The sequence below is a fragment of the Mobula birostris genome, chromosome 5, assembly GCF_030028105.1.
Source record: "Mobula birostris isolate sMobBir1 chromosome 5, sMobBir1.hap1, whole genome shotgun sequence".
NCBI classification, from domain to species: Eukaryota; Metazoa; Chordata; class Chondrichthyes; order Myliobatiformes; family Myliobatidae; genus Mobula; species Mobula birostris.
In genome coordinates, this window is record NC_092374.1 from 100,914,392 (window position 1) to 100,939,119 (window position 24,728).

The following is a 24,728-nucleotide window of genomic DNA, read 5'->3' on the forward strand; positions in this document are numbered from 1 at the left end:
AGGCAGTCATGGGGAGAGCCTACAGGCAGCCACGGGAAGAGCCTACAGGTATGCACAGGGAGAGCCTACAGGCAGCCACGAGGAGAGCCTACAGGCAGTCACGGGGTGAACTTTCAGGCAGTCACAGGGACAACTTACAGTCAGTTACGGGGAGAGTTTACAGGCAGTCACGGGGGGGAAGTTACAGGCAGTCAAGTGGAGAACTTACAGGTAGTCACGGGGAGAACATACAGGCAGTCACGGGGAGAGGTTACAGGCAGTCAAGTGGAGAACTTACAGGTAGTCACGGGGAGAACATACAGGCAGTCACGGGGAGAGGCTACAGGTGGTCATGTGGAGAGTTTACAGGCAGTCATGGGGAGAGACTACCGTCCGTCATGGAGAGAGCCTACAGGCAGTCACGGGGAGAGCTTACAGGCAGTCAAGCAGAGAACTTACTGGCAGTCACAGGGAGAGCTTACAGGCAGTCAGAGGGAGAGCCTACAGTCAGTCAAGGGGAGAGCCTACAGCCAGTCACGGGGACAACTTACAGTCAGTCACGGGGAGAGTTTACAGGCAGTCACGGGGTGAAGTTACAGGCAGTCAGGTGGAGAACTTACAGGTAGTCACAGGGAGAACATACAGGCAGTCAAGGGGAGAGCCTACAGGCAGTCACGGGGAGAACTTACAGACAGTCACGAGTAGAGCCTAAAGGCAGTCATGGGGAGAGCTTAAAATCAGGCACGGGGAGAGCCTACAGCCGGTCACAGGGAGAGCCTACAGGCTGTCAAAGGTAGAATTTACAGGCAGTCATGGGGAGTCTCTACAGGCAGTAACCGGCAGAGTCCACAGGTAGTCACGGAGAAAACTTACAGGCAGTCACGAGGAGAGCCTGCAGGCAGTCAGGGGGAGAGCCTACAATCAGTCATGGGGAGAGCCTACAGTCAGTCACTGGGAGAGCATACAGACAGCCACGAAGAGAGCCTACAGATAGTCACGGAGACAACTTACAGTCAGTCACGGGGAGTGTCTACAGACAGTCACGGGGAGAACTTACAGGCAGTCACGAGGAGAACCTAAAAGCAGTCACGGGGAGAACTTACAGGCAATCACGATAAGAACTTACAGGCAGTCAGGGGGAGAGCTTACAGGCAGTCAGGGGGAGAGCCTACAGGTGGTCACGGGGAGAGCCCTCAGGCTGTCAGGGGAGAACTTCCAGGCAGTCACGGGCAGAGCCTACAGTCAGTCACAGGGAGATCTTACAGGCAGTCAGGGAGAGAGCCTACAGGCAGTCATTGACAGAGCCTACAGTCAGTCACGGGAAGAGCCTACAGGCAGCCAAGGGGTTGAGCTTACAGTCAGTCTCAGGTAGCGCCTACGAGCAGTCACGGGGAGAGCCTACATTCAGTCACGGGGAGAGCCTACATTCAGTCACGGGGAGAGTCTACAGGCAGTCAAAGGGAGAGCCTACAGGCAGTCACGGGGAGAGCCTGCATTCAGCCACGGAGAGAACTTACAGATGCTCACGGGAAGAGCCTACATGTATGCACAGGGAGAGCCTACAGGCTGTCACGGAGTGAACTTTCAGGTAGTCACAGGGACGACTTACAGTCAGTTATGAGGAGAGTTTACAGGCAGTCACGGGGGGAACATACAGGCAGTCACGTGGAGAGGCTACAGGCGGTCACGGGGAGAGCTTACAGGCAGTAACTGGAGAGCCTACAGGCAGTCACGGGGAGAGCTTACAGGCAGTCAAGTGGAGAACTTACTGGTAGTCATGGGGAAAGCTTACAGGCAGTCAGAGGGAGAGCCTACAGTCAGTCAAGGGGAGAGCCTACAGCCAGTCACGGGGGAGCCTACAGGCAGTCAGGGGGAGAGCCTACAGGCAGTCATGGGGAGAACCTACAGGTGGTCACGGGGAGAACTTACAGGCAGTCACGGGGAGAGCTTACAGGCAGTCAGGGAGAGAGCCTGCAGTTAGTCACGGGGAGAGTCTACAGGTAGTCACGGGGAGAGCCTTCAGGCTGTCACGGGGAGAACTTACAGGCAGTCACGGAGTGAACTTACAGTCAGTCAAAGGGAGAGCCTACAGGCAGTCACGGGGAGAGCCTACTGTCAGCCACGGAGAGAGCTTACAGATGCTCACGTGAAGAGCCTACAGGTATGCACAGGGAGAGCCTACAGGCAGCCATGAGGAGAGCCTACAGGCAGTCACGGGGTGAACTTTCAGGCAGTCACAGGGACAACTTACAGTCAGTTACGGGGAGAGTTTACAGGCAGTCACGGGGATACGTTACAGGCAGTCAAGTGGAGAACTTACGGGTAGTCACAGGGGGAACATACAGTCAGTCACGTGGAGAGGCTACAGGCAGTCACGGGGAGAGCCTACAGGCTGTTAAAGGGAGAGCTTACAGGCAGTCATGGGGAGAGCCTACAGGCAGTCATGGGGAGAGACTACTGTCAGTCACGAGGACAGCCTACAGACAGTCACGGGGTGAACGTTCAGGCAGTCACAGGGACAGCTTACAGTCAGTTACGAGGAGAGTTTACAGGCAGTCACGGGGAGAGCCTACAGCCGGTCATGGGGAGAGCCTACAGGCTGTCAAAGGGAGAATTTACAGGCAGTCATGGGGAGACCCTACAGGCAGTAACCGGCAGAATCCACAGGTAGTCACGCAGAAAACTTACATGCAGTCACGAGAGAGCCTACAGGCAGTCATTGGGTGAACTTTGAGGCAGTCACAGGGACAACTTACAGTCAGTTATGGGAAGAGTTTACAGGCAGTCACGGGGAGAGCATACAGACAGCCACGAAGCGAGCCTACAGGCAGTAACGGAGACAACATACAGTCAGTCACTGGGAGAGTCTACAGGCAGTCATGGGGAGAGCCTACAGGCAGTCATGGGGAGAACCTACAGGTGGTTGCAGGGACAGCCCTCAGGCTGTCAGCGGGAGAACTTCCAGGCAGTTACGGGGAGAGCCTACAGGCAGTCATTGACAGAGCCTACAGTCAGTCACGGGAAGAGTCTACAGGCAGTCAGGCGGAGAGCTTACAGGCAGACAGGGGGAGAGCATACAGTCAGTCACGGGCAGAGCCTACAGGCAGTCACGGGGAGAGCCTACATGCTGTCACGGGCAGAGCCTGCAAGCTGTCACGAGGACAACTTACAGGCAGTCACTGGGAGAGCCTACAGGTAGTCATGGGAAGAACTTACAGGCAGTCACGGGGAGAGGTTACAGTCAGACACGGGGAGAGCCTACAGGCAGTCATGGGGAGAGCTTACAGGTGCTCACAGGGAGAGCCTACAGTCAGTCACGGGGAGAGCCTACAGGCAGTCACGGGGAGAGCCTACAGGCAGTCACGGGGAGAGCCTTCAGGCTTTCACGGGGAGAACTTACAGGCAGTCCAGGGAGAACTTACAGTCAGTCAAAGGGAGAGCCTACAGGCAGTCACGGGGAGAGCTTACAGATGCTCACGTGAAGAGCCTACAGGTATGCACAGGGAGAGCCTACAGGCAGCCACGAGGAGAGCCTACAGGCAGTCACGGGGTGAACTTTCAGGCAGTCACAGGGGCAACTTACAGTCAGTTACAGGGAGAGTTTACAGGCAGTCATGGGGAGAAGTTACAGGCAGTCAAGTGGAGAACTTACAGGTAGTCACGGGGGGAACATACAGGCAGTCACGTGGAGAGGCTACAGGCAGTCACGGGGAGAGCCTACAGGCTGTTAAAGGGAGAGCTTACAGGCAGTCATGGGGAGAGCCTACAGGCAGTCATGGGGAGAGACTACCGTCAGTCACGGAGAGAGCCTACAGGCAGTCACCGGCAGAACTTACAGGTAGTCACGGAGAAAACTTACAGGCAGTCACGAGGACAGCCTACAGGCAGTCAGGGAGAGAGCCTACAATCAGTCACGGGGAGAGCCTACAGTCAGTCACGGGGAGTGCATACAGACAGCCACAAAGCGAGCCTACAGGCAGTCACGGGGAGAGTCTACAGACAGTCACGGGGAGAACTTACAGGCAGTGACGAAGAGAGCCTAAAGGCAGTCACGGGGAGAACTTACAGGCAGTCACGGTGAGAACTTACAGGCAGTCAGGGGGAGAGCTTATAGGCAGTCAGGGGGAGAGCCTACAGGCAGTCATGGGGAGAGCCCACAGGTGGTCATGGGGAGAGCCCTCAGGCTGTCGGGGGAGAACTTCCAGGCAGTCACGGGCAGAGCCTACAGTCAGTCACAGGGAGATCTTACAGGCAGTCAGAGAGAGAGCCTACATTCAGTCACGGGGAGAGTCTACAGGCAGTCATGGGGAGAGCCTTCAGGCTGTCACGGGGAGAACTTACAGGCAGTCACGGGGTGAACTTACAGTCAGTCAAAGGGAGAGCCTACAGGCAGTCACGGGGAGAGTCTACTGTCAGCCACGGAGAGAACTTACAGATACTCACGGGAAGAGCCTACAGGTATGCACAGGGAGAGCCTACAGGCAGCCACGAGGAGAGCCTACAGGCGGTCACGGGGTGAACTTTCAGGCAGTCACAGGGACAACTTACAGTCAGTTACGGGGAGAGATTACAGGCAGTCACGGGGAAAGTTACAGGCAGTCAAGTGGAGAACTTGCAGGTAGTCACAGGGCGAACATACAGGCAGTCATGGGGAGAGACTACCGTCAGTCACGGAGAGAGCCTACAGGCAGTCACGGGCAGAGCTTACAGGCAGTCAAGTGGAGAACTTACAGTCAGTCACGGGGAGAACTTACAGGCAGTAACTGGAGAGCCTACAGGCAGTCATGGTGAGAGACTACCGTCAGTCACGGAGAGAGCCTACAGGCAGTCATGGTGAGAGCTTACATCAGTCACGGGGAGAGCCTACAGCTGGTCACAGGGAGAGCCTACAGGCTGTCAAAGGGAGAATTTACAGGCAGTCATGGGGAGACCCTACAGGCAGTAACTGGCAGAGTCCACAAGTAGTCATGGAGAAAACTTACAGGCAGTCACGAGGAGAGCCTACAGGCAGTCAGGGGGAGAGCCTACAATCAGTCCCCGGGAGAGCCTACAGACAGCCACGAAGAGAGCCTACAGGCAGTCACGGAGACAACTTACAGGCATTCACGAGGAGAACTTAAAGGCAGTCACGGGGAGAACTTACAGGCAGTCACGGTGAGAACTTACAGACAGTCAGGGGGAGAGCTTACAGGCAGTCATGGAGAGAGCGTACAGGTGGTCATGGGGAGAGCCCTCAGGCTGTCGGGGGAGAACTTCCAGGCAGTCACGGGCAGAGCCTACAGTCAGTCACAGGGAGATCTTACAGGCAGTCAGGGAGAGAGCCTACAGGTAGTCAGGGGGTGAGCTTACAGTCAGTCTCAGGTAGCGCCTACTAGCAGTCATGGGGAGAACTTACAGGCAGTCATGGGGAGAGCCCACATTCAGTCACGGGTAGAGCCTACATTCAGTCACGGGGAGAGTCTACAGGTAATCACGGGGAGAGCCTTCAGGCTGTCACGGGGAGAACTTACAGGCAGTCACGGGGTGAAATTTCAGGCAGTCACAGGGACAACTTACAGTCAGTTACGGGGAGAGTTTACAGGCAGTCACGGGGAGAAGTTACAGGCAGTCAAGTGGAGAACTTACAGGTAGTCACGGGGGGAACATACAGGCAGTCACGCGGAGAGGCTACAGGCGGTCACGGGGAGAGCCTACAGGCTGTCATGGGGCGAGACTACCGTCAGTCACGGGCAGAGCTTACAGGCAGTCAAGTGGAGAACTTACATTCAGTCACGGGGACCGCCTACAGGCAGTCACGGGGAGAACTTACAGGCAGTAACTGGAGAGCCTACAGGCAGTCATGGTGAGAGACTACCGTCAGTCACGGAGAGAGCCTACAGGCAGTCACGGGGAGAGCTTACAGGCAGTCAAGTGGAGAACTTACTGGTAGTCACGGGGAGAACTTACAGGCAGTCAGAGGGAGAGCCTACTGTCAGTAAAGGGGAGAGCCTACAGCCGGTCACGGGGACAACTTACAGACAGCCATGAAGAGAGCCTACAGGCAGTCATGGAGACAGCTTACAGTCAGTCACGGGGAGTGTCTACAGACAGTCACGGGGAGTACTTACAGGCAGTCACGGGGAGAACTTACAGGCAGTCACGGTGAGAACTTACAGACAGTCAGAGGGAGAGCTTACAGGCAGTCAGGGGGAGAGCCTACAGGCAGTCATGGGGAGAACCTACAGGTGGTCACGGGGAGAGCCCTCAGGCTGTCGGGGGAGAACTTCCAGGCAGTCACGGGCAGAGTCCACAGGTAGTCACGGAGAAAACTTACAGGCAGTCACGAGGAGAGCCTACAGGCAGTCAGGGGGAGAGCCTACAATCAGTCACCGGGAGAGCCTACAGACAGCCACGAAGAGAGCCTACAGGCAGTCACGGAGACAACTTGCAGGCATCATGAGGAGAACTTAAAGGCAGTCATGGGGAGAACTTACAGGCAGTCATGGGGAGAGCCTACAGGTGGTCATGGGGAGAGCCCTCAGGCTGTCGGGGGAGAACTTCCAGGCAGTCACGGGCAGAGCCTACAGTCAGTCACAGGGAGATCTTACAGGCAGTCAGGGAGAGAGCCTACAGGCACAGGGGGTGAACTTACAGTCAGTCTCAGGTAGTGCCTACGGGCAGTCACGGGGAGAACTTACAGGCAGTCACGGGGAGAGCCTACGTTCAGTCACGGGGAGAGTCTACAGGCAGTCACGGGGAGAGCCTTCAGGCTGTCACAGGGAGAACTTACAGGCAGTCACGGGGTGAATTTACAGTCAGTCAAAGGGAGAGCCTACAGGCAGTCACGGGGAGGGCCTACTGTCAGCCACGGAGAGAGCTTACAGATGCTCACAGGGAGAGCCTACAGGCTGTTAAAGGGAGAGCTTACAGGCAGTCATGGGGAGAGCCTACAGGCAGTGATGGTGAGAGACTACTGTCAGTCATGGAGAGAGCCTACAGGCAGTCACGGGAAGAGCTTACAGGCAGTCAAGTGGAGAACTTACTGGCTGTCACGGGGAGAACTTACAGGCAGTCACGGTGAGAACTTACAGACAGTCAGGGGGAGAGCTTACAGGCAGTCAGGGGGAGAGCCTACAGGCAGTCATGTGGAGAGCCTATAGGTGGTCACGGGGAGAGCCCTCAGGCTGTCGGGGGAGAACTTCCAGGCAGTCACGGGCAGGCCCTACAGTCAGTCACAGGGAGATCTTACAGGCAGTCAGGGAGAGAGCCTACAGGCAGTCATTGACAGAGCCTACAGTCAGTCACGGGAAGAGCCTACAGGCAGTCAGGGGGTGAGCTTACAGTCAGTCTCAGGTAGCGCCTACGGGCAGTCACGGGGAGAACTTACAGGCAGTCACGGGGAGTGTCTACAGACAGTCACAGGGAGAGCCTACAGGCAGTCATGGGGAGAGCCTACAGGTGGTCACCGGGAGAGCCCTCAGGCTGTCGGGGGAGAACCTCCAGGCAGTCACGGGCAGAGCCTACAGTCAGTCACAGGGAGAACTTACAGGCAGTCATTGACAGAGCCTACAGTCAGTCACGGGAAGAGCCTACAGGCAGTCAGGGGGTGAGCTTACAGTCAGTCTCAGGTAGCGCCTACGAGCAGTCATGGGGAGAACTTACAGGCAGTCACGGGGAGAGCCCACATTCAGTCATGGGTAGAGCCTACATTCAGTCACGGGGAGAGTCTACAGGTAGTCACGGGGAGAGCCTTCAGGCTGTCACGGGGAGAACTTACAGGCAGTCACGGGGTGAACTTACAGTCAGTCAAAGTGAGAGCATACAGGCAGTCACAGGGAGAGATTACTGTCAGCCACGGAGAGAGCTTACAGATGCTCACGGGAAGAGCCTACAGGTATGCACAAGGAGAGCCTACAGGCAGCCACGAGGAGAGCCTACAGGCAGTCACGGGGTGAACTTTCAGGCAGTCACAGGGACAACTTACAGTCAGCTACGGGGAAAGTTTACAGGAGAACACAGGTAGTCACAGGAGGAACATACAGGCAGTCACGTGGAGAGGCTACAGGCTGTTAAAGGGAGAGCTTACAGGCAGTCATGGGGAGAGCCTACAGGCAGTCATGGGGAGAGACTACCGTCAGTCACGGAGAGAGCCTACAGGCAGTCACGGGCAGAGCTTACAGGCAGTCAAGTGGAGAACTTACAGTCAGTCACGGGGACAGCCTACAGGCAGTCACGGGGAGAACTTACAGGCAGTCAAGTTGTGAACTTATAGGCAGTGACGAGGAGAGCCTACAGGCAGTCACGTGGAGAGCTTACAGGCAGTCACGGGGAGAACTTACAGGCAGTCACGAGGAGAGCCTAAAGGCAGTCATGGGGAGAGCTTACAATCAGTCACGGGGAGAGCATACAGACAGCCACGAAGCGAGCCTACAAGCAGTCACGGAGACAACTTACAGTCAGTCACTGGGAGAGTCTACAGACAGTCATGGGGAGAACTTACAGGCAGAGACGAGGAGAGCCTAAAGGCAGTCACGGGGAGAACTTACAGTCAGTCATAGGGAGAGCCTACAGTCAGTCACGGGAAGAACTTACAGGCAGTCACGGGGAAAACTTACAGACAGTCAGGGGGAGAGCTTACAGGCAGTCATGGGGAGAGCCTACAGGCAGTCATGGGGAGAACCTACAGGTGGTCACAGGGACAGCCCTCAGGCTGTCAGCGGGAGAACTTCCAGGCAGTTACGGGGAGAGCCTACAGGCAGTCATTGACAGAGCCTACAGTCAGTCACGGGAAGAGTCTACAGGCATTCAGGGGGAGAGCTTACAGGCAGACGGGGGAGAGCATACAGTCAGTTACGGGCAGAGCCTACAGGCAGTCATGGGGAGAGCCTACATGCTGTCACGGGGAGAACCTGCAGGCTGTCACGAGGAGAACTTACAGGCAGTCACTGGGAGAGCCTACAGGTAGTCATGGGAAGAACTTACAGGCAGTCACGGGGTGAACTTACAGACAATCAGGGGGAGAGCTTACAGGCAGTCAGGGGGAGAGCCTACAGGCAGTCATGGGGAGAACCTACAGGTGGTCATGGGGAGAATTTACAGGCAGTCACGGGGAGAGCTTACATGCAGTCAGGTGAGAGAGCCTACAGTTAGTCAAGGGAAGACCCTACAGGCATTCAGGGGGAGAGTTTACAGTCAGTCTTGGGTAGAGCCTACAGGCAGTCAAGGGGAGAGTTTACAGGCAGTCATGGGGAGAACCTACAGGTGGTCATGGGGAGAATTTACAGGCAGTCACGGGGAGAGCCTACAGTCAGTCACGGGGAGAGCTTACATGCAGTCAGGTGAGAGAGCCTACAGTTAGTCAAGGGAAGACCCTACAGGCATTCAGGGGGAGAGTTTACAGTCAGTCTTGGGTAGAGCCTACAGTCAGTCACGGGGAGAGCCTACAGATAGCCACGAGGAGAGCCTACAGGCAGCCACAGGGTGAACTTACAGGCAGAAACGGGGAGAACTTTAAGACAGTCGGGGAGAGCCTACAGTCAGTCACGGGGAGAGCCTACAGACAGTCACGAGGACAGCCTACAGACAGTCACGGGGTGAACGTTCAGGCAGTCACAGGGACAACTTACAGTCAGTTACGAGGAGAGTTTACAGGCAGTCACAGGGAGAAGTTACAGGCAGTCAAGTGGAGAACTTACAGGTAGTCACGGGGAGGGCTTACAATCAGTCACGGGGAGAGCCTACAGCCAGTCACGGGGAGAGCCTACAGGCTGTCAAAGGGAGAATTTACAGGCAGTCATGGGGAGACTCTACAGGCAGTAACCGGCAGAGTCCACAGGTAGTCACGGAGAAAACTTACAGGCAGTTACGAGGACAGCCTACAGGCAGTCAGGGAGAGAGCCTACAATCAGTCACGGGAGAGCCTACAGTCAGTCACGGGGAGAGGATACAGACAGCCATGAAGAGAGTCTACAGGCAGTCACGGAGACAACTTACAGTCAGTCAGAGGGAGAGCCTACAAATAGTCACGGGGAGAACTTACAGGCAGACAAGTGGAGAATTTACAGGCAGTCACGGGGAGAACTTACAGGCAGTCATGGTGAGAGCTTACATCAGTCACGGGGAGAGCCTACAGCTGGTCACAGGGAGAGCCTACAGGCTGTCAAAGGGAGAATTTACAGGCAGTCATGGGGAGACCCTACAGGCAGTAACCGGCAGAATCCACAGGTAGTCACGGAGAAAACTTACAGGCAGTCACGAGAGAGCCTACAGGCAGTCACGGAGGCAACTTACAGTCAGTCAAAGGGAGAGCCTACAGACAGTCACAGGGAGAACTTACAGGCAGACAAGTGGAAAACTTACAGGCAGTCACGTGGAGAGCATACAGTCAGTCACGGGATGAACTTACTGGCAGTCCTGGGTAGAACTTACAGACCGTCACGGGGAGAACCAACAGTCAGTCATGGGGAGAGCCTACAGGCCGTCAGGGGTAGAACGTACAGGCAGGCATGGGGATAACTAACAGTCAGTCAAAAGGAGAGCATAGAGGCAGGCCGGGGGAGAGCCTACAGTCACTCACGGGGAGAGCCTACAGGCAGTAATGGGGAGAGCTTACAGGTGGTCACGGGGAGAGCCTACGGGCAGTCACAGGGAGACCCTACTGTCAGTCACCGGGGAGAGCCCTCAGGCTGTCATGGGGAGAGCTTACAGGTGGTCACGGGGAGAGCCTACGGGCAGTCACAGGGAGACCCTACTGTCAGTCACCGGGGAGAGCCCTCAGGCTGTCATGGGGAGAACTTACAGGCAGTCACGGTGCGAGCCTACAGGCAGTCACTGGGAGAGCCTACAGGCAGTCACGGGAAGAACTTACAGGCAGTCACGGGGTGAACTTACAGACAGTCAGGGGGATAGCTTACAGGCAGCCAGGGGGAGAGCCTACAGGCAGTCACGGGAAGAACCTACAGGTGGTCACGGGGAGATCCCTCAGGCTGTCACGGGGAGAACTTACAGGCAGTCACGGGGAGAGCCTACAGTCAGTCACAGGGAGAGCTTACAGGCAGTCAGGGAGAGAGCCTACAGTCAGTCATGTAGAGAGTCTACAGGCAGTTACGGAGAGAGCCTACATGCTGTCACGGGGAAAGCCTGCAGGCTGTCACGGGGACAACTTACAGGCAGTCACTGGGAGAGCCTACAGGTAGTCATGGGAAGAACTTACAGGCAGTCAGGGGGAGAACTTACAGGCAGTCATGGGGAGAGACTAAGGGCGGTCACGTGGAGAGCCTACAGGCTGTCAAAGGGAGAACTCCCAGGCAGTCCTGGGTGGAGCTTACAGGCAGTAACTGGGAAAGCCTACAGACAGTCACCGGGAAGGCTTACAGGCAGTCATGGGGAGAGCCTACAGGCAGTCACGGGGAGAACTTTTAAGCTGTCACAGGGAGAACTTACAGGCAGTCAGTGGGAGAGCCTACAGGCAGTCATGGGAAGAACCTACAGGTGGTCACGGGGAGAACTTACAGGCAGTCACGGGGAGAGCCTACAGTCAGTCACGGGAAGAGCCTACAGGCAGTCGGGGGAGAGCTTACAGTCAGTCTCAGGTAGATCCTACAGGCAGTCACGGGGAGAGCCTACATTCAGTCACGGGGAGAGCCTACATTCGGTCACGGGGAGAGCCCTCAGGCTGTCACGGGGAGAACTTACAGGCCGTCACGGGGAGAACTAACAGTCAGTCAAAGGGAAAGCCTACAGGCAGTCACAGGGAAAGCCTACTGTCAATCACAGAGAGAGCTTACAGGTGCTCATGGGGAGAGCCTACAGGTAGGCGCAGGGAGAGCTTACAGGCAGTCAGGAGGAGAGCCTACAGTCAGTCACGGGGACAACTTACAGTCAGTCACGGGGAGAGCCTACAGGCAGTCACGGGGAGAACTTACAGGCAGTCAAGTGGTGAACTTATAGGCAGTCACGGGGAGAGCGTACAGGCAGTCACTGGGAGAGCTTACAGGCAGTCAGTGGGAGAGTCTACAGGCAGTCACGGGGAGAGCCCTCAGGCTGTCACAGGGAGAACTTACAGGCAGTCACGGGGAGCACTTACAGTCAGTCAAAGGGAGAGCCTACAGTCAGTCACGGGGAGAGCCTACTGTCAGTCACGGAGAGAGCTTACAGGTACTCACGGGGAGAGCCTACAGGCAGTCACGGGGTGAACCTTCAGGCAGTCACAGGGACAACTTACAGTCAGTTATGGCGAGAGTTTAGAGGCAGTCACGGGGAGAAGTAACAGGCAGTCAAGTGGAGAACTTACAGGTAGTCACGGGGAGAACATACACGCAGTAACCGGAGAGCCTACAGGCAGTCAGGGGAGAGACTACAGGCTGTCAAATGGAGAACTTACAGGTATTCATGGGGGGAGCTTACAGGCAGTCACCAGAGAGCCTACAGGCAGTCATGGGGAGAGACTACCATCAGTCACGGAGAGAGCCTATAGACAGTCACGGGGAGAGCTTACAGGCAATTAAGTGGAGAACTTACAGGGAGAGCTTACAGGCAGTAATGGGGAGAACTTACAGACAGTCACAGGGAGAGCTTACAGTCAGCAGTTGGAATCAAACCCCAGTTGGTGATCACTGGCACTATGAAGTGTTCCATGAACCCCTACACTACTATGATGCAAATTCGCATTCAGTCACATCAGAATCGTGAAGGTAACACAACACACAGACATAAATTATTCACGGGGTGGTACAGTCACCATCACCATGTGCCGTGTCAAATGACGTGGGTGATCACAGCGAATGACCATGATTCTCCTGGCAAATTTTTTACAGTAGTGGTTTGCCATTGCCTTCTTCTGGCAATGTCTTTACAAGACGGACAGCCCCAGCCATTATCAATACTCTTCAGAGATTGTCTGCCTGGTGTCAGTGGTCTCATAACCAGGACTTGTGATGTGTACCAGCTGCTCGTACAACCATCCACCACCTGGTCCAATGGCTTCACGTGACCCTGCTCGGGGTGGGGGGCTAAGCATGTGCTACACCTTGCCCAAGGGTGACCTGTAAGCTAGCGGAGTGAAGGAATCATACCTCCACCCCGCCAGCATGGTGTTATCTCCAGATGATAGCAGACTCAATTTCCACTGTGTAGGAGAATGGTTCAGCTCTGTCCTTAACCTTTCCAAGTACCCACTTTTGATCACCTCTGTAGTCCCTCTCCAGGACTGCTTGTTCAGGAGTGAAACATTGATTCTCCTTGTTTGAGGAGCCTTAAATTTGTCTCAGCTGTTTGTCCTGCATACTTCTTCTGACATTGGGTTTGAGGAGATCCAAATGTGAGCGCAAGGAACAGCACTGCTGGTGAGTTGTTTGTTGTGGAGAGTGCTGCACTGTGATATGCAAAGAGGAAATTGGCAAGCTTCTGGTTCTATGTTCTGCTGACATAACTCACAGTGTGCTCTTCAGACTCCGGACATAGCTTTCCACTGAGCCATTTGTAGCTGGGTGGTATGGTGCAGATGAAATGTGTCTTTTTTCATTCATTTTCAGTAATGACCGAAACTGTTCCACAACAAACTGTAGTCCATTGTCACTGACTAACGTCCACACTAGACTGGATAAATCCGTAACCAAAGCTTTTTCTCCTCGTTTTGACCCTCTGTCCACACCGAAACGGCATTTTCCTCCCCCAAAAACGGAGCTTTGCAGAAACGCTCTCCAGAGTGAATAAGTCTGAAAACGCCTAATATCCGGCATAGTGTGTACGGGGTATCCGGCTATTTTTAAAACTGCTGTCATGACGTGCCGGAACAGATGGTGGCGGCAGCACGGCACTTCATTGTTTTCCCGAACGCAACCTCCAACACCACAACAATATCTGACAATAGATGTGTAACAGCCTAATGTAACGTTGTATGGAAATACAAGATAACACTGATGCAGACATGTTTTATACATTTAACAAGGTGCTTTATTAATGTATTGCTTATGCAAACATTCAATAGATGCAATTGTCACTTTTGCCCAGTAACTCAATTTATTGCACATGTTAAGTACAGCGAAATAATACACAAAGACATGGCAAACGTAAAGGCAAACAAATGAGGTAAAAGCAAATTTCACTTTTACCGAATAGCAAGCCTTATTGCATTTAGTTGTAGCTGTCATCCCTTTCATTGGTGAAGAGACTATGGCTGTAGGAAATGTTTCTGGACAAATGTGCACCAAGTCTTTCGTTCGGCAATTTCCTTTTAAGTTTTTCTAGTCTGTAACTGGACAATCGTGCACCAAGTACACCGTTTCCTCTTCGCTTGTTTTCTGTAGATGTGTCCTACACATGCCCAGTAGGAGGAGGTTCGCCCAAATATCCGTTTTAATGTGGACAGAGTTTTTTTTAAAAACACCTAGTTTGGACGCCTGTTGTTTTTATGCGAAACCGGCTTTTTCAAAATTATCCGGTCTAGCGTAGACGTAGCCTAACATCAGTCCTTGAGAAGAGGCTTCTCAACACATCAACATTCTGCAAGGCTGCAGTGGAGGCTACTGGGAACACTTCTGGCCTCTTTGTCGCTGCACCCACCAAGAAATTTGTGCCCATGAATGGTCCAGCAAAGTCCACACACACCTTCTGCCAGGGCGATGCCTGCCATTCCCGGGGATGGAAAGGTGCTGCTCAGGGGCAAGTTGATCCCAGCAATGGTAAAACTGGGGGAACTGTAATTTCTGCTGCACATCCCAACCATTTTGGGTGGCCATGTATACCTGAGACAGTGTGAGTGTTTTACTGGTTTCCCTTTGGATCATCTCTGCTGTAATAGGGAGACATTCAACTTGCATTAGAGAGAATACGTCAAGAAGAGAGTCCGCTTTTGTAAATTTTCAGGTATTTCCTTTTCCAAGGTCAAATGGGACAATCCGTCAGCATTTCCATGATTAGGTGTCCTCTTGAATTTGATCTTGTAACTGGGTCCTCCAAAACCCGAGCCCATCTTTGCATTTGTGTTGCCGCCATTAGTGGAACATCCTTCTGTGGGTTGAAAATGTACACCAGTGGTTGATGATCAGTAATGAGGGTAAAATCCCTCCCATACAGGTACTGGTTGAAATGCTTTACCTCCTAAAGCAGACTCAAGGCCTCTCTGATAATCTGCGTAATTTTTCTCTGCGCGGTAAGGGAACGTGATACAAAGGCTATTTCCATCACTCATAATATATGATATGACTGCACCTTTACCAAAAGGCAAGGAACATAGGCCAGGCTTAACTGTTTAAACACCATAGTGGAGAATAACATATTAGAATGCAAACCAACTATAAGCTTCAAAAATATAAAAATGGGCCGGAATAGGATGAAAAACATCAGTGACAGACTAAGGATGGCCTGTATAAAAGCCAGAAGTATTACGAATAAAATAAATGAGCTGGAATTATACACAAGTGTGATATCATAGCAATAACTGAATCCTGGCTGACCTCAAGCAATGGTGCTGAATATAGTTTTAAAGGAATTAAATTGAATTGAATTGACTTTATTTCTTACATCCTTCACATACATGAGGAGTAAAAATCTTTACGTTACCTCTCTGTCTAAATGTGCGATATGCAATCATAGTAATTTATAATAAATAGAACAGTCAATGTAACACTCAGATCAGCATGAGTTCATCGGTCTGATGGCCTGGTGGAAGAAGCTGTCCCGGAGCCTGTTAGTCCTGGCTTTTATGCTGCGGTACCGTTTCCAGGATGGTCACAGCTGGAACAATTTGTGACTGGGGTGACTTGGGTCTCCAATGATCCTACAGGCCCTTTTTACACATCTGTCTTTGTAAATGTCCTGAATCATGGTGTTTAAACAACTGCAGATGCACTGGGCTGTCCACACCACTCTCTGCAGAGTCCTGTGATTGAGGGAGGAACAGTTCCCATACCAGACAGTGATGCAGCCAGTCAGGATGCTCTCAATTGTGCCCCTGTAGAAAATTCTTAGGATTTGCGGGCCCACACCAAACTTCCTCCACTGTCTGAGGTGAAAGAGGTGCTGTTATGCCTTTTTCACCACACAGCTGGTGTGTACAGACCACGTGAGGTCCTCGGTGATGTGGATGCCGAGGAACTTAAAGCTGTTTACCCTCTCAACCCCAGATCCATTGATGTCAATAATGATATACCTTACTTAGGAAAGATAGGCAAGATCATAAAGATGAGCAGTAGCCATGTAGATAAGAGAGAATTTAAACATGCTTATGATAGGAGGTGAATCGAAATTTAGTGAAGATATCTGGGTGAGAATTGAAAGCTACAAGGATAAGTGAATAACATTGGGTGTACATTATAAATCCCCTAATGCTGATAGTGATTTTAATGAGCAACTCTAACAGAATATTAGAAAAGCAAGTTCTGAGGGTAATGTTATAGTTATGGGAGACTTCAAATTTCCCAAATATTGAGTGGGAGATCCCAGTGACTAATAGGTTACAGGAATGTGAGTACATTGAGTTATTGAATGATTGTTTTTTTGATCCAGTACATTAGCACAACAACAAGGGGGGAGGGGGGATGTCCAGATTTGATATGCTGTAACATTCAGGATAGAACTTAGGGTATGGCTATGTTGAGCCTTTAGGAACAAGTGATCATAACATTGTTAGTCTTGAAGTTTTTTAGGAGAGTAGATCAGTAAAAACCAATTGAATTTCAGAAAGGCAGAGTTTGTGCAGATACAGCAAAGACTTCAGAACGTAAACTGGAAGGAACTGCTTAACATTGAGTCAATTGAGGAACAGTGGGGTTGATTTAAAGAGGTCATATCTGCAGTGCAAGACATGTTCATACCCAAGGTCCGGAGAAACATAAAAACAATAGATCAACTACATGGATGAATAAAGATAGATATAACAAATTATTGAAGAAAAGACACCTATATAAGGAATACGGAAAAAATACTAATGATGTTAACTGTAGGGCATATGAAAGTATGAGTGCTATAGTCAAGAGCGAAATTCGAATTGCCAAAAGGCAGGTTGAGAAGGATATTGCTGATAATGCTAAGATTGACCCCAACAGATTTTTTCAATATTTTAGTTGCAAAAGAAAAGTCAAGGAGGAAGGTAAAAGTATTAGTAATAATAATAGAGAGTTAAGTTATGCAGAGAAGGACATAGTGGATACTCTTAACTCATATATTGCTAAAATATTCACCTGTGCAGACGTTAGCAATATGCCAGCAAGTGTAAAGCAAAATGTGGTTGGTTTAAGTGACTGAGAGATCTTAGAAAGTGTAGTCCTGTTATAGCTGAAAAGGCTGAAAGTTAATAAATCTCCAGGGCCAGACAACATATATCCAAGTGTACTTAAAGAGGTTGGTGATTATATATACAAATCCCTAACATGTATCTTCCAAAAGTCATTGAAGACTGGTGAAATCCCTAAGGACTGGAAATCCCAGTATATAAGAAGGGTGACTGCACTGACCCTGGTAACTATAAGCATAACGTGCATAATAGGTAAGATAATGGAAACATTACTAAAGAATGAGATAGAAAAGCAGCTGATAAGAACAGGCATGTTAGCAGAAAGCCAGCATGGGTTCAGAAAGTGGAAACCATGTTTTACTAATATGCTGGAGTTCTATGAAGAGACAACTCAAATTTATGATCACAATGGAATGATCAATATAACTTACTTGGACTTTCAGAAGGCTTTTGACAAGATACTCTGAAAGAGGCTCATAATTAAATTACAGGAGGTAGAGATTCAGGGTAAGGTGTGCGAATGGTGCAAATTGGCTCAAAAACAGAAAACAATGAATTCTGGTGAGAGGGTCATTTTCACACCTAGAAGATGTTAGAACTGGGGTTCAGCAGGGATCAGTTTTGGGACCGCTGCTGTGTTTAATTTACATGAATGACATAACAAATAAAGTAAAGTTTGCCGGTGACACAAAATTAAGGGGACAGGCTGATAACATTCAAGCAGCAGAATGAATAAAGTTAGATCTAAACAAAATCCAGGTATGGGTAGATAAATGGCAAATGAAATTTAATGGAAGTAAATGTAAAATATTACATATAGGAAGTAGAAATATTAAATATAAATATACAATTGGGTGGTTTTGCGTTAGAAAGTGCACTGTATGAGAAGGATTGGGGTGTCCTGGTAGACCCATCACTATCAACATCTTGACAATGCACGAGGCGATTAGGAAGGCTAATACAATGTTGGGCTATATAATGTGCTCAGTGGAGTTCAAGTCAAGAGACATTCTCCTTAAGCTGTGTAATGCACTTGAGGCCACATCTTGAGTACTGTGTACAATTTTAGTCTCCATATTTTGTGAGGGATGTGAAGACACTGGAGAGAGCCCAGCGAAGGGTGACTAGACTCATTCCAGGTCTGCAGAGTATGAGCTATGAAGAAAGAGTGAAAGAATTAAATCTATTTAGCCTAAGTAAATGTAGAATGAGAAGAGAGATGATGGAAGTGTTCAAAATCATCAAAGGAAGAAGTAAAGTGCTACTTCAAAATTAATCCATCATCAAGGACATGAGGTGGAGATTGATTAAGGGAAGATTTCAGACTAACTTCAGGAAGCGTTTCTTTACACAGCGGGTTGTGGACACATGGAAAAAGCTACCTGTGTATTTGGAATTAGTATCTTAGAAACTTCCAAATTGAAGCTTGATAGTTATTTCAACACACCATGTGAACAGGAATTTGGCAAACTTTGTTGGGCTGAATGGCCTGGTCTTGTCAAAAACTTTCTGATGTTCTAATGTCACAAGCAAGCTTTACTGGACGATATTGATAACAATGTGTGAGTACTGTGCCTGATGGCACCATTTCCTTTATCTTTTTGAAAGTATTATCCATTGCCATTTCTTCACAAGCTGTAGCAATGAGTTCAAGAGGTGGAGCACAGTAGTCAGGTTTGGCAGGAACCTGTTATAGTCATTGACAAACCCTAAAAAGGACCACACCTTCGGCCTTGTGGTATCCACTACTACCTTTGTACTTGAATTTTCTCAGCACACTTGTGTAATTCTTGTGCATCAATGATGTGACCACTGTAAGTGATGCTTAGTTTAAAGAATTCACATTTGTTGCATCATGCTCTGATCCCATAATATTCTAATCTTTTTAAAATTGTCTCGAGATTTTGGAGATCTTCCTTGTCATTCTTACAAATAACAATGATGACATCCAGGTAAACACTGAGTACCTGGGCAGCTTTGCAGCACCTAGTCCATAGCTTTCTGACAAAGTGCAGGTGCAAATCCTACTCCAAAAATAAACCTATTGTAACAATAAAACTCTTTATGAGTGTTTACGGTAAGAAACACTTCTTTCATCTTCATCTGTAGGTAGGTTTCATCTAAGTCCACTTTGCTGAAATGTTTTTCTCCAGAAAAGTTTGCAAAGGTATCTCTATCCTACCAGAGTGTATTGATCTACTTTCAGTACTGGGTTGATGGTGATTTTAAAATCACCACGGGTCCTGACAGACCCATCCTTCTTGGGACCAGTACCTTTCTTAATTTGCTTTCAGTTGACTCTGTTGCAGGGGATGTGACATGCAATTGGTGGCTAGATCTCCAATCAACTTGTAGTTGTGTCAGCCACTCATGACCCACAATGCTGCCCCTTCTGTTTTTACCACATACAAGCCCAAGGTGGCCTGTTGGTCGTTGTATTTCACTGTTGCAAATTCCATTCCCACTGGAGTTATCTTTTCTCCACTATAAGTTCTTAGTTGAACATCTGCAGGCTTCAGTTCAGTTTCTTTGAAATGCCGTTCAAACTCAATTGCATCTCTGGCAGCTGCTTCCATTGATACAGCGATTTCAACTGCTCTTTTAAATGTATGTTGTGTTTAGCTGGGAGCCATTTTTTAATATTTTCTTGTAAGATTTCATAAACTAAACAATCTCTCAGTGCACCATTATCCACCATTGAACTGACAATGCTCAGACAATCACTTCAATTCAGCCGCTTATGCTGAATTGGACTGCCTTTTGATTTCGCTTATGAAACCTAAAGTATTCTGCAATCAGCAATGGTTTTGATTCAAAGTGTTTCTGCATTACTTTCAGGATATCAGCTGTGTTCATTTTGGCTGGTTTGGTTGGAGCAGTCAAATTTCCAAGCAAGTTGTATTCTCTTCCACCCAATGCACTCAGCAAAACTGGCACTCGCTTCTCATTGGCTATTTTCATTTGCTTCAAATTACTGTTCAGTTTGCTCAGTCTATAAAATCCAGTTATCTGTTGTGCAATTAAACATGTCTATTTTTTCCAGTGTAGTCAGTCATTTCTCTTTTGTGATCAGATTGTGTTGAAGGGCCTGTTTACATGCTTTATGACTCTGTGAATCAGGGCTATTGTCACCAACAGCAACACAGCAATGCATAAAATAGAATAAATTAAATTAAGAAACAGAAATTAAAATACATACGAGTATATTTACACTCAGTGACCACTTTATTAGGTAAATTCTGTAGATATTTGCATTAATGAGTGTATACACACACATATATATAAATGGTGAGGGTGGAGTGCCATGGGAGGGGTGTGGGACAGGTGGTAGAGAAGGAGTGCTGGGGAGCGAGGGAGGCATGAGTGCAGACACACTCAGCCCTGAGACATTAGGGAAGGTCATTTCATGCTAAGCAATTGGTTTATTGATCTTTACAGAATGCCCCTCTGGTGCTCCCCGCTCCCTCCCCTCTCTCTTCCCCTTCTCCCAAACATGCCTCTCCTCTCCCTGTCCCCTTCCTACTCTCAGTCGGCAATAGAGACCCACATCAGAATCATCACTCCTGGGGTCAGAAAAAGAGTGTGGCTCGCTCCACACCAGCCTATCACACACACCCAGGGTCATAGAGTGAGCACTGCCTCCACACTGTCCCATCACACACTCCCGGGGTCAGACACAGAGTGAATCTCCCTCCACACCGCCCCATCACACATTCTCAGGGTCAGACACAGAGTGAAGCTCCCTCTACACTGTTCCATCACACACTCCTGGGGTCAGACACAGAGTGAAACTTCCCTCTACACTGTCCCATCACACACACTCCCGGGATCAGACACAGAGTGAGCACAGGTTGAACACAAACGATGTTGCTGCAACCCTCACTGATATTTGTATTTGTCTCCTCCCCTGCCCATAGGCTACCATTTTGGAAAAGCAGATCCTGGCCAAGGTTCACAATCGGTTCATCGTCTCGCTCGCCTACGCCTTTCAGACCAAGTACGAGCTGTGTCTGGTGATGACTCTAATGAATGGCGGAGATCTTAGGTGAGGAGGAAGTGTCCACCAGCAGCTGGACACGGGTCGGACCCAGGGATAGCCTTTTCTATAGTTCAATGGTTGTCCCGTAATCTTTACCCAACTAACCCTTCACCCTCATCTCCATCATCTGTGAGAGCTTAAAACAACTGCCTCCACCTCTCAGACCCCCACTGCCTTTGATAGAATGAGTTAAGATCATAAGGTAAATGAGCAGAATGAGGCCATTTGGCCCATCGAGCCTACTTTCAATCAATGATTGAATCATTCCATCATGGCTGATTCATTATCCCTCTCGACGTCATTCTTCCTCTTTCCCCCCGTAACCTTTGTCACCATGACGAATCAAGGACCTATCAACCTCCACACATGAATTGCTCTTCATAGCTGTCTGTGGCAATGAATTCCACAGATTGACCACCCTCTGGCTAAAGAAGTTCCTCTTTATCTCTATTCTAAAAGGACATTATTTTATTCCCCTGGAAATGTATGCTAGCACTGCACTTGCCAGCCTCACCACCAACTCAACCTCAAATTAACCTTTAGCGAGTCCTGCATGAGGACTCCCAAGTCCCTTTGCACCACTGATTTCTGAATTTGCTCTTGGTTTACGCCTTTACTCTTTCTACCAAAGTTCATGACCATACACTTCCCCACACTGTGTTACTTAACAGCTGTTGCCCAGGGCTCTTGGACGTCTTGTGCAAGAGCTTGTGGAATGAGCTTTGCTTCCACTTGTGTGTTTATCTCACTGCTAAATCAGATGATCCCATTAGCAGCCCTCTGCTCTTCATGGGATGGTTCTCTAAGAGACTTGGCAGTCCTGGTGCAGGATTCCCTAAAGGTTTTCTCTCTCAGCACGTTGGATATTTGACTGTCTTTTTTTAAATGTGTTCTATTGCCTTTCTTTGTTTCATGGGTGCCTGTAAGGAGACGAATCTCAAGGTTGTTTAATGTATACATACTTTGGTAATAAATGTACTTTGAACTTTGAGATTAACGTGCAGGTTGAGTAACAGACGTTTCTGCAGAGTAGGGTGTATAAGTCTAGGGTTAATGGGGAAATATTTAAAAGGGAACCTTTTTCACGTATGTGCAGCAAGCTGCCAGAGTTATGTGGTTGAGGCAGGTACATTTGAGAAGCACTTGGTCAGGTTCTTGGAGGTGTGGGGCTCGGAGTGGTCTGGGTCAAACACAGAATTGGGACCAACTGGGTGGACACTGTGGTCAGCCTCTCTGTGATCTCACAGTACCTGTACAGCCTTTCTGATAACTGACCAGCTGGGTGGTTTTGCTCAGGGAGGTTGATGTTTGAATATTGGCCTCCAATTGAGATTAGTGCCGGATTTAACTCTGACGCAGTCTGAGCCAGATTTGCCAGCACAGAGCCGGGAACGTTAAGCAGGGAGGTATATCATTTCAGCTTTAATTCACATCAGTTCCCTTGGTCGCATTAACAAAGATCATAATGTAATGGTTTCAGAGGACTGACAGATTATAAAATCCTAGAGCCAGCTGGACTGCCGTGAGACTGCTCAGCCCATTGAGCCTGTACCGGCCATGTGAATGAACCAGCCACTTCCCCCACTCCCCACATCCTGACATGTTGCCCCTTCCAGTGTCCCCCCACTCCCATTCCCTCCTTAAGTCCCTGTTGAATCTGCTCCCTCACGCTTCCCGACAGTGCATTCCTGACCCCGACAACTCGCTGCGGAGACACCTTCCCCTCCTCTCCTCTCTGGTTCTTCTGTTGACCCCCTTGGCTCCGTGTCCTCTGGGCACCCACCCTCCTGCACTGGGAAACAGTCGCCCCTCCTCCACTCCGTCCCACCCTCCCTGACTCCTAATGTCTCCACTAAACCACCCCGGAATGCGCTCTGCGGGTGTAGCTCCAGGTCCCCGGTCTCCTCTGCAACCAAAGTCCGTCCTCCCAGAGCCACAACTAAGATGCTGGAAAAACTCAGTGGGCCAGGCAGCATCTGTGGATGAAGTTGGACAGGCAATGGTTTTGGTCGAGACCCTTCCTTGGTCTCCACTGAGGTTGCCTGACCTGCTGAGTTCCTCTAGCACGCTGTGTGTTGCTCCAGATTCCACTGTCTACCATCTTGTGTCAGTCCAGTCCTACCCAGTCGATCAGGATTCAGAAGGTCAGCCAGGATTCATTAGTTTGCAATAAGGGATCAAGACACTGATTAGATATTTGTCACGTGTAGATTGGAACAGACCGTGAAATGTGCGGTTGGTGTCAATAGTCAAAGGTGTGCTGGGCACGAATCATGTTCCTAGTGCCCATGCAGCATACCCACAACTTATTAATTCCAATCCATTATGTCTTTATGAGGTGAGAGGGGGATGTGAGCGCTAAGTTTTTTACTCAGAGAGTGGTGGATGCCTGGTGTGGTGGTAGAGGCAAATACATTAGCAGCTTTTAAGAGATGCTTGGTTGGGCACATGGATGTGAGGAAGATGGAGGGTTATGGACCTGGTGTAGGTAGGAGGGATTAATGTTTGTGTGTTTTTGATTTGCTTTTCAGCTGATTTGTCACAACATTGTGGGCTGAATGTCCTGCTCCTGTGCTGGACTGTTCTATGAAACCTACGCCTAAAGCACAGCAGTGGGAATTCAACCCCGATCCCCCGATCGTCCACTCTGCAGAGTGCTATGCTACTGCCCAGCCCGAATAAGTCCTTCACTTCCACTAATACTCTTCATCTGAAGTCATCCTGGGATCTGGGAATGTTCTGCCCTTGAGGTGAACCACCTCACTGAATTACCACAGTCTTTCTGGGGCAAATGCTCCAGCATACAGACCCAGTGACAGTGAAGGGACAGTAACAGCTCCTAACACACAGGAGTGTCTGTCAGGGAAAGCTGTAAGTGGGGCTTTACTGGCCTTGGGATAATGCTTGGTTTGCACAGCTCCTGTCACCACACAGCAAGATGGTGCTGGTAACAATAGTTCAAAGTAAATTTATTACCAAAATGCATGCATGTTAGCTGAAGATTCATTTTCTTGCAGGCACTTTCAGGAAAATAAAAGAAATACAATGCATAAAAAAGATCGACAACCAATGTGCACGTAAAAAATAATACTAAGAGGATGAGCTGTAGAGACCTGGACTGTGAGTCTGTAGGCTGAACAATCAGATCAGAGTTGTGGTGAGTGAAGTTATTCACACTGGTGCTCGATTGTTATCGGGTAATTGTTGGAGGTGTGGGACCTGAGATACTGTACCACCTGGCTGATTAGTAGTGAGAAGAGAGTAAGACCTGAATGGTTGGGGGTCCTTGATGCTTCTTTCCTGTGATAGTGCTTCTTACATACCGCGTAACTGGGTTGCCAAACCAGCAGAAATGGACCACTTAGTTGGAGTCTGGTTTAACAGAAACTAAGTTTTATTAAAGAAATAAGTAACACAGTACTCTAATCGTAAGGATGTAAGGATCTCAAGTGACTCAGAGTTCAGTTCAGCTGAGTACAGTTCGCAGTAATCGCTGTT

The 24,728-nt window shown here is 49.8% G+C and overlaps 1 protein-coding gene across 1 annotated transcript in view; it reads left to right on the plus strand.

Moving 5' to 3' along the window:
- LOC140198392 (rhodopsin kinase GRK1-like) overlaps nt 1–24,728 on the plus strand; it is a 569,956-nt gene that overhangs the window by 13,164 nt on the left and 532,064 nt on the right. The window contains exon 2 of the mRNA XM_072259487.1: nt 21,109–21,236. Within this exon, the coding sequence (XP_072115588.1) occupies nt 21,109–21,236 (128 nt within the window). The remainder of the gene's footprint in view (nt 1–21,108; nt 21,237–24,728) is intronic.